At 32.9% G+C, this 10,421-nt stretch overlaps 1 protein-coding gene across 1 annotated transcript; it reads right to left on the bottom strand.

The window, feature by feature from the left end:
* Positions 1–5,465: 5,465 nt before the first annotated feature.
* Positions 5,466–6,401, bottom strand: LOC126498591 (olfactory receptor 5B12-like). Its single transcript, XM_050137381.1, has one exon. The coding sequence runs from the start codon at positions 6,399–6,401 to the stop codon at positions 5,466–5,468; it is 936 nt and encodes a 311-aa protein (XP_049993338.1).
* Positions 6,402–10,421: the final 4,020 nt, after the last annotated feature.

Below are 10,421 nucleotides of genomic sequence, written 5' to 3'. Positions count from 1 at the left end.
CTAGAGTGGCTCCCAGGAGCCCAAGGCGATGTCCCCAGTTAGTCCCTTGGGAAGCTGAGGATAGGGAACCTGAACTGACCCTATCCTATAGCATTACTGACGAATATCTTTCATATCACCATAGAACCTTCATCTGGTGATGGATGGAGATAGAGACAGAGACCCACACTGGAGCACTGGACTGAGCTCCCAAGGTCCCTATGGTTATTTTCTTTAATCACCTTTATTAAAGTGTCTTTCTGAATGAATCATTTATATCTAAGTGAGCATAATTTACTTACTCTCTTTCTCACAAGATGACTTTGAAAAACACTTTCAGTATCAGACAGCCGTTGGTTCTTATCAATGGCATATAAAGTCCCTTGCCTTTTTTCAGCAACAAATACAGGTTAGATTATGGAAGTAGAATTTTCTACCTCTTGCAAGGTCTTTCCCTATTTCTGTAATTCCTTTATACCCCACCTGAGTATGCTCTTTTATCAATATAGATGTATTAATTACTTTCTGGTTGCTGTGATAAAACTCCATGACCAAACCCAACTTACAGAAGACAGAGTTTGTTTAGATTTATGGTTTCAAAGGCTTAGGATCCAAAATGGTGGGGAAAACATGGCAGAAGGTAGAAGCATTAGGAAACTATCTGATCACATTTCTTTCCCAATAGGAAGAAGAAAAAGTAAATGGGAAGAAGGATGTTTTTATGCCCAATACCAAGCTGTTTTCATTACTGTAGCACTGTAATAGAGTATGAAGTCAGGGATGGTAATGCCTCATGAAGTTACTTTATTGTATAGGATTGTTTTGGCTATCCTGGGTTTTTTGGTTTTTTTTATATATATATAAAGTTGATTATTGTTCTCTCAAGGTCTGTGAAGAATTTTGTTGGGATTTTGATGGGGATTGCATTGAATTTTTAGATTGCATTTGGTAGAATTGTCATTTTTTACTATGTTGATCCTACCCATCTAAGAGCATGAAAGATCCTTTCATTTTCTGGTGTCCTCTTCAATTTCTTTCTTCAATGCCTTAAAATTCTTGTCAAGTAGATCTTTCATTTCCTTGATTAGAGTTACCCCAAGATAATTTATGCTATTTGTGTCTGTCATAAAAGGTGAAGTTTCTCTGATTTCCCTCTCTGCTTCTCTATCATGTGTATAGGAGGGTTACTGTTTTTTTTTTTTTTTTTTGAGTTGATCTGGTAAGCTGCCACATCACTGAAGGTAGTTTTCAGCTGTAGGAGTTCTTTGGTAGTGTTTTGGGGGTCACTGATGTACACTATCATATCATCTGCAAATAACAAAAATTTGACTTCTTCCTTTCTGATTCGAATACCCTTGATCTTCTTATGTTGTCTTATTGCTATTGCTAGAACTTCAAGCACTATGTTGAAGAGATATGGTGAGAGTGGACAGCCTTGTCTTGTTCCTTATTTTAGTGGAATTGCTTTGAGTGTCTCCCCATTTACAACTTAGTGATGTTATAATAGTCCTGGTGGAATCATGGTTTTGGGCCCCATTCTTTTTTTGGAAACTTCAAATGTCACTGTTACACATAATCTTGGTTCACTGCAAAAAATTTAAACATTTAATCTGCCATGTGCAAGAGATCTCAAAAATGTTATGGAAAAGCTTCAAAGACTCAAATTTAACAAAAAGATTATTAGCAATAAAATAGTCCTTTAATTTTTTTCTTCTGTCTTATATCAGTGGCTCTTCTGACATGAGGCAGAGATTTTGGATTTTACTTTAATAAGCATGTTTTGGCTTATAGAAGTAGAGAGCCACATTCTAAATTCAAAATCAGCATTAATTTTTAATTGGAATGGGACTAAAAAAGACAATTTTAATTATATATCTGTAGAGAAAGCATAAACAAACATCTGCAAAGATATATGAAATTTTATTCTGTTCTAAATGTGATATCCCAAGAGGCCAATTTACTCTTTTTCTTCGGACATTTTTTTTCCCTGAATGAATTGTTCCTTTTCTTCAAATGTCCCATTTCTCCAGTTGTCCTCAAATTCTTTAGATGGATGTCATTATTCTTCCAAAAGACAAAAACAAAATCCTTCTCCCAACCCTAATTTTGGGTAGGTTCCCTTATGGCAAGTTGAATCTGATCAAATGAAAAGTATTTGTTAGTTTTAAAGTTATTTTAGATTGAACAGCCATGCTGTTCGATTAAATATTACCTCTTCTAATCAAGGGGTGTCTCTTGTAAAGAGCTAATCTTTATCAATTTTGATTTTATCCATAGATTTTCTTCCCCTGTGGAAAGAAAAGGAAAACTGCTTCCCCGATATATCATATGTCTAGGTTACCATTATGAGGACACCACATATTTAAAGTATACTAACAGATTTAATTCTGCAGTTTTCTCTTCTATCCAATGTCTCTCCACAGCTGTTGTTCTTTATCATTAGCAGTTAGAAATTTTAAAGTTAATAAAACATTATTAAATCTATTAATTTGCATCTTCACAATTCCTTTATGCTTATTTGACATATGTTTTAGAGTTTATTTTGAACTTTCTATAAGTTCCTGCCTTGCAAAATTATATGGTATACCTGTTTTATGATTTATATTATAATTAGCAGAAAACTATTTCAGTTTCTTAGGGATATATGCTGAAGCACTGTTTGTCTTTATTTATACAGGTATACTCATGATGACCATAATTTATAGAAAATAAATGATTTCTAAATCAGCCTTTTCCAAACCCAAAGAAGTTTCTCATTGAAAACCTGGTAAATGGTAAGGTGTACATTTTTTTTGTTTTCAAAATTCTATAAAATGCAACTCATCAATCTACCAGATTTCACTCCATTAAGTACCCTTTTGGTTACTTCATACAAGTATTATTTTGGTTGTATAAAGAACAAGTAGGACATTTTGTTAAAATATCCTTGGCTTACTGTCATATGATTAAAATGTCTTTTGCTTAAGCTTTGCCATTAACATGATATTTTTATATAATTCTGAGGCATCCAGCACATTTCCAATTAATAATTGATCAATTTCTCCATCACCTTGTGCTAGAGGACCTGGCAGACCTTATGAGGTTGGCTGTGTGTTATGTATATGGGACTATGCCTATTACTGATTATTTTTTGTAACTGAATAAATAATGAAGTTGACTCTTACTAGTGATACTTTCACTATCTCAAAGACTAAAAGACAACTTTTCAAATCATTGTAGTAAAAATTCAGCTATTTTAGCTTCATGAAATCTTTACTTTCCATTTAGGTTACTATTTTGTATATGAAGGTTGTGAGACTAGGGAAAAAGAATAGTTAAGCTTTTAATTTGCTCAGTTTTGGAACCATTCCGCATTTTGCCACAAATTGTATAATTATTTTAAAATAATAGGTTTAACATTCTTTAGAATATTCATACATAAACAATGTATTTTGGTTATACCCAGTGGCACAAATCCTCCCAAATCTTTTTACTACACCACTTCATGTTTTCCCTCCTCTTATCTATTAATAATTCTGGATGCAGTTAGTGCTGCCCATACAGCTGTGTGTCTGGAACTATCCACTGGCAGATTGCCGATAGAAACCATCTATTATTTTCCAGTAACTGATCAAGTGGATATGGAGCCACAGAAGCTCAACCCCAAAGTATAATCTTGATTTGCTGTATTTTATTCAAACACAGATGGTGTGTGTCCATAAGTATGATAGCCAAGTTATATTCTTAAGATGACATTTCCCACAAGTTCCCATCTGCTGATTCTTGCTCCCTCTTCCACAAAGTTCTCTGACATTTGGGATGGTGGGGATGTTTATACAATTGTCCCATCTATGAATAAACACTCATAGTCACTTATAATCAGCACTCCAACCATTTTTGAGTTTTTTTTCTATTCACCACTAACCTGATGCATAAAAGAGAAGTTTCTCCATGCAAGGCTGAGAGCATCCCAAATAAATAGATAAAAGCAGATGTATTTAGAAGGAAATGAGACAATGTGATCATTTAGCAGACATGAATAGTAGTTCTTGCCTAGGAGTCTATGATGTCCCTAGACATAGGACTAGGTTTATAGTACTAGACATGAAAGATGCAATCTTGTTAATAAACTCTAAGTAGTGCTTTCTCTTACTCATCTACTCACTTATACACATGTTTAATTTTCTGCTCACACATTGTATGAAGAGATTATTTAGTTACTTAATAATTTAATATTTTCATTGAATATGTACATAGTAACTCATATGAGAAAAATATGGCTGATACCCAACATTGGGGTTGATATAGGAGAAGAAAATCATTTTTGTCAGTGCACAAATTTCAGTTTATGTGATTGTATTTAATGTATGCACTTCCTGGCTATGATTTTGTTTTGATTTATTGAACACCTGAAGAGATCTGGACTGCATTTGAAGCCCTAAGGCATTTCCACAGAATTCTGCTATTGAATTGTATTCAGTATTTACCTCAAAATACTGGGAATATATGGAGATCTCTAGACTTTTTCATATTTTTAATGTTTTACTTTCTACCTTACAGATTGGTTAGAATTTTAAATAAAAGTTGAAGAAGTTTATTTTATAGAAGATATTTCTGTTCAACACGGGAGTTAGATGTGGTTAGGTATTATGTAAAACTCTAGCCAGAAAACTTCGGAATGTAGTATTTCAGTGAATTTCTTTCTGTAGTCTGCTGAAATCCGGGGATTTAATAGTTTTAGAGAATATGTTCTTCTTTATTGTTGATACTCAATATTAGAACTATTTTAACTGAAGACTGAAAAAGGCAATATCATAATTTTTATGTTAAAGGAAAATTATAAGAAATAAAGCTGTTTTGGATGAGATCCTGGGATTATACGTTCTCTCAGGAAGTCTCATGTGTTTGTTTAAAGTACTGTAAATAACTATAGCTATACACTGTAAAAAATAAATTGGGATGAAAATATACTCATAGTTCAAAGGCTCATGATGTCAATTATGATAACCTGGGTTACATCCCTGGACCCATATATCAAGAAGAGAACAAACTTCTAAAAACTGCCCTCTGATCTCTATAGTGGAGTTCTGTCTTGCATACACACAAATATATCCAAATCCCCACTCTCGCATGAGCACACATAGATACCAAACATGTATAATAAAGTGTAATTTCAAAGAAATCAGATATTTTAAACTTTAATAATTAAAAATATAGATGTCATGTGACATTAGATTCAAAGAATTCCATACCAATCATACTGAACATTGTGATCCTAGCAGTATATAGCATTATAGTCTCAACTTTAAAATTGAATTGCTTCTTATTTCTGCAATACACCAGCAATTCACGCTAAACTATTCATGCCTGAAAAAAAGATGGAGATATCATATGTGAGTATAAAAATTAATTTAGTAGAAATAATTTAAGAAGAAATATTATAAAACAATAAATAATAGAAGTTTACATAGTTTAAAACTAATTTGTAATTAATTGATCTAGCCAAATTATGACTTTGATTTTCTCACAGTATTCTTGAATGCACTCTTGACCTCTTTGTTCCTAAGACTGTAGACTAGAGGATTCAGCATGGGGATGATCATGGTGTAGAACACAGATGCAATTTTGTCAGTGTCCATGGAATGAATGGAGTTGGGTTGTAAGTACATGAAGATTATTGTTCCAAAAAAGATAGACACGGTGGTGAGGTGTGATGCACAGGTGGAGAAAGCCTTCTTCCGCCCTTCAGCTGAATGCATCCTCAGGATAGTGATGAAAATAAGCAGATAAGAGTACAAGATAATGAACAGAGTGACAATAACATCAAATAAAGCCAATATAAAAACTGTAATCTCGTTTACATGGATATCAGAACAAGAAAGGGCCAGCAGTGGAGGTATGTCACAGAAAAAGTGATTAATCACTTTGGAATGACAGAAGGAGAGATGGAAGGTAAAGGCAACATGGATGGAGGATTGTATGAGTCCACAAATATAGGAGACAGTTACCATCAGAACACATATAGGACTTGTCATAGTGGTAGAGTAATGCAGGGGTTTGCACACTGCTGCATGACGGTCTAAGGCCATTGAGGCCAGGATGAAACTTTCAATAGTAGCAAAGGCTGCAAAGAAGAACATCTGGGTAGCACATGCATTGTAGGATATGATCTTATCTCCTGTGAGAAATCCTTCCATTACCTTGGGAGTGACTGCAGAAGCATAAACACAGTCCACGAAGGAGAGGTTACTGAGGAAAAAATACATGGGAGTGTGGAGTCGGGAGTCCAGAAGAATCAACACAATCATCCATAAGTTCCCAAACAGTGTGATCAAATAAATGAGAGTGAAAATGACAAATAAAGGGAACTGCAGCTTTGGGGCATCTGTTAACCCCACAAGAATAAACCCAGTTGCCTCTGAAATGTTCTCCATCAAAGCCATCTCTGTCTTGCCATGAGATGTACCTACTTCAAGATGAACAAAAATTATAGTAGTTGAACTCAACACTGATTTCTGAAGTTTAAGTCATTTCTTGTGCCAAGGTCTATTTTTCTGTCCATTGTAGAGCTGTATGCAAGGTGACCTGAATGCTGGGAAAAGATAGGCAGTGCATTCAGATGTCATGCTGCAGATGGTAACTGAAATTTCTTTGGTCACAAAAACTGCCACAGGCAGTTCATATTATTTCTGTGAGGCTTAGTTCCCTTTTCTGGTGTATATTCTATATACTCTCAATCACAACATTCATTATTACTATAATAAGATCTGTTAGCATTCTTGTCTAGGATGTAGAATGGAAGCTAAATCAACAGAAAACACAACATGAAAGCATGTTGTCAATTTTCTATGACTAACTGGGAGTGCATTTTCCATCTCTAACAAATATCTCATTACCTGGAAGGTATCCAAGACCAACGACTCTGCTCTAGGGATAAGAACCTATTTCTCTAATTCATAAGCATGTTCTTAGATATTTGTTTTTAAATACTGGAAACTTTAAGAAATGCAATGTTCTATGGGTCATATTCTTGAAATTTTGGTTAGTCACATAATGTAAAAAAGCAAACAAGCAGTTTCTTTCAAATACTAAAACTAACAATTTTACTGTTTTATCATCCTGATCATCCTTTTTCATATAAACTGGATGCCTTTTATTTCCTGCCATCAATGTATCTGTGTTTTATTTGTGTTTTGTGAGGAAATAGGGAAAGTTGAAAAAGTTATTGTCTTTGCCTATAGGCATGCTGTCTTCACCAAATCATATTATATTGTAAAACTCAGGTGACAAACAGTCTTACTACTGTTCTTAGAGTAAAAGGATGCTTTCACCTAAGGAGACCTCTGAAGTTGGAAAGATGATTTATATATTTCTCCAAACTACTTAATACTTAATCTAAGAAGCAATTCAGACTTGTCATTAAGAAGAGCCTAAGTAAAATAAATTTTCTTCTATATTTATGTTTTTTCTATGTTTTATTGAGTATAACCTCTACCCAACCCATTTCTAATATATAGCTGATGACTCAGAAAGAAGAAATTTTAATTCTGAAGAGCACAGTGGTAGAGCTGGAATAACAGTAAACCAAAATGTAGAAACCTAGAAAATTATATCTTTAGTGAGAATGTTGAACAATTCTAGCCATAAGTACTCCCCACATACACTTGTTTTTTTTTAATTTTCAATTGTATAATAGAGTTGTTTATAAATTATCTTTTTTTCTAACTGGATATACAGTTTTTAAACTGGCTATCCAATTTAATATTGTCCCAGGAAATAGGGCTATCAAGTACTAGATATGAAAAACCCTCATGTTCATATCATTGGCTTAATAAGATTTTTTTCCCACCTGTAGAATTTCTCCTTTTCGATTTGTGGAGCTCTGCTGTTGAACAGAGGCTATACTTGTATTCTTGACAATATCAAGTCAGTGATGGCAACTTTGCACACATCTCAAGGGAACCAACGAATGTCACTGAATATCTCTAGAGACTTGTGATTACGTATGGACCTTTCAGCCTGACCTTGATGGAGAGAGAGTAGGGTACATTGTCTACATTTGAAAAGAAAGTGTTTTTGTGGGGATAGATGAATTGAAACTTGAAGAAAGAGATCCTATATCTGAGTGACAGACAAGCTGGGCAACAGAAATTAATTTCTGTTTCTCATTAAAACCTCCAGGTATACATCTTAGTTTTCTGTTACTAAGATTTCTGTATAAAGTCTTTGTTGTAAGCAATAACATACTGTGTACTTAAAAATAATCTAATAATTGAGCCTGTGATGTGACTCAATAGAAAACAATTTTAAAATAGCATGAGATCTATTACTGAGATTTATTACTAGTACTAAAAATGAAGTACCAAATTGTTTTATGACAACTAAGTGCTTTTTTGTCATTAAAGAATAAATCCCTTCTCTTCAAACATGTTTTAAAGATAGTAGGGATGTTGAAGAAAATCCTATGTTATCTTATGAGTTACATAAAGAATAGGAATAATATGAGGGCCTAAATATTAGAAGACATATTATGTGATAATAATCCTGAATAAACAGAATATAAGATACATATAGGGGCTCTTTATATCAAACCTATGGTCAATACTTTACTAAATGATAAGAAATAAAACTATATTTAATAAGATAAGGGATCAGACAAGGTTTTGTATACTCTCACCAATTGTGCAATCTAAATTTAATGATTTCCCTACAATCATGTATATTAAAGACTCACAACTACTGTTGGAAAGGTCTTAGAACTTACAAATACATTAAACATGTAATGCTATAAAGAATCTACACAAAATTAACAACTTTTGTATGTACCAGTAATGAACAAGCTCCAAAAGACACAAAAAAATCCATTTTAACTGCCAAAAATTTAAAAATAATCTAGAAATTAACCTAACCAAAGAAGTGAAGGTAATCTCTAATGAAAGTTTAAAATATTTAATCAATAAATTATTGGAAAATTTTCCAAAGAAAGGAAATAACAAGTCATGGGTTTGAAGATTTCCACAAAATCCTAAGAGAAGACTTCTTCATTGGATCTTCATTGGATATTGTCATCATGCAAAAGGGAAGTGCCATTAGGTGCTAGAGAAAGAAAAAATAACATTACCTGAAATAAGACAGAAGTCTACAGGCAGCACTTCAAAAGGCTGCTGTAATATAAATTTTAATCCTGATTCGAGGACAAGATTAGCAACCCTTTTAATCACACTGAATCAAAGGTGCAAACATTAGTTATCCTCCCCTCACTTCTCAGCACTCAATGTCCCTGTTATTCAAAGAGTCTGGAGTCTTTGCAAAGAAGCTCACTTTGATTACAAAAGGATGGTCCTCCTATGAGTTGACCAGAACTGAATTTTTCAGCAATAAATTGATGAGGCATTTCCATAAATAAATAAACGTCTAGTCGTGGTATAGATTTCAGAAGTTTCTCAAACGGATATTTAGCTTTCAAGAGTCCCATGTTATTTCAATAACATTACTCAGATAACTGTTTGGCTATTCCATCCAGTTTCTATTAGGCTTTGCCAGATTAAGCTCCAGTTTTAATACAGATATAAATTACTATATAATGTAGCACTTTCATTGTATTTTTTTCTTTCCTGGCTCTCCCATCTTTATAGAGATTAATGTTTTCATCACTGTGGAAATAATCCTGACTGCCCCACCCCTATAGCAATTAATGTTCTCATTACTATAAAAATAAACTATCTCAGCTCAAATAAAGATTAAGTCCTTCTCATAATATTATTTTCCCCCAGAAACCAATGCTTTTCATAAAGAATTCATATAACATTATTTTTAAATTTTGACCTTGGTTTTCATTGAGTTTTGTGGAATTAAAAATTCTTTATTCAGACATTTAATGACAAAATTTTTTCCACGGTTTCTGTAGTTTTTGAGTAATTATTTGACTTTTTGAAATTCTCAAACCTTATACCATTATTTCTTAATCAGTTTAAATGTTTATCAGTTTAAACATTTAGCTTCTTTACATATAATTTCATCATAAAGTTTTAAAACTCATATATACTTTATTATTTTATCTTTACATAATGTATTTGTGTTCTCTTCTGTAGAATTTATACTCTTTATTGAATTTATGGGTGATTATTTTTATAAAGAAGATTCAACTCTATATCTGGTGAGTTTATCATATATTAATGTATTGTGTTTAATATTTTTAGACAAATAATATCTAGCAAATCATTTTTTATTTTTAATGAATAAAGTTCCATATATACATAGGTATTATATTGATGGGACAGATTTTTTTCCAGAAATATTTCTGTCTTGATATTTTGTGAATGACTAAGTTTCTCTGTATTACTATTGGTCCAGGGACTCATTAAGGAGAGAAACTATACAGACACTGAGATATTTCATTTAGCCTTCATTACTGGGCTAGAATCACATTAGTCTATACCTATTCTTCCTAAACCTGTTTTTTG

Source organism: Alexandromys fortis, unplaced genomic scaffold (genome assembly GCF_014885135.2).
Source record: "Alexandromys fortis isolate MF-2015 unplaced genomic scaffold, M_Fortis_MF-2015_v1.1 scaffold_3, whole genome shotgun sequence".
NCBI lineage: Eukaryota > Metazoa > Chordata > Mammalia > Rodentia > Cricetidae > Alexandromys > Alexandromys fortis.
The sequence above is the reverse complement of the archived record's forward strand: the minus strand, read 5'-3'. Positions and strand labels throughout refer to the sequence as shown.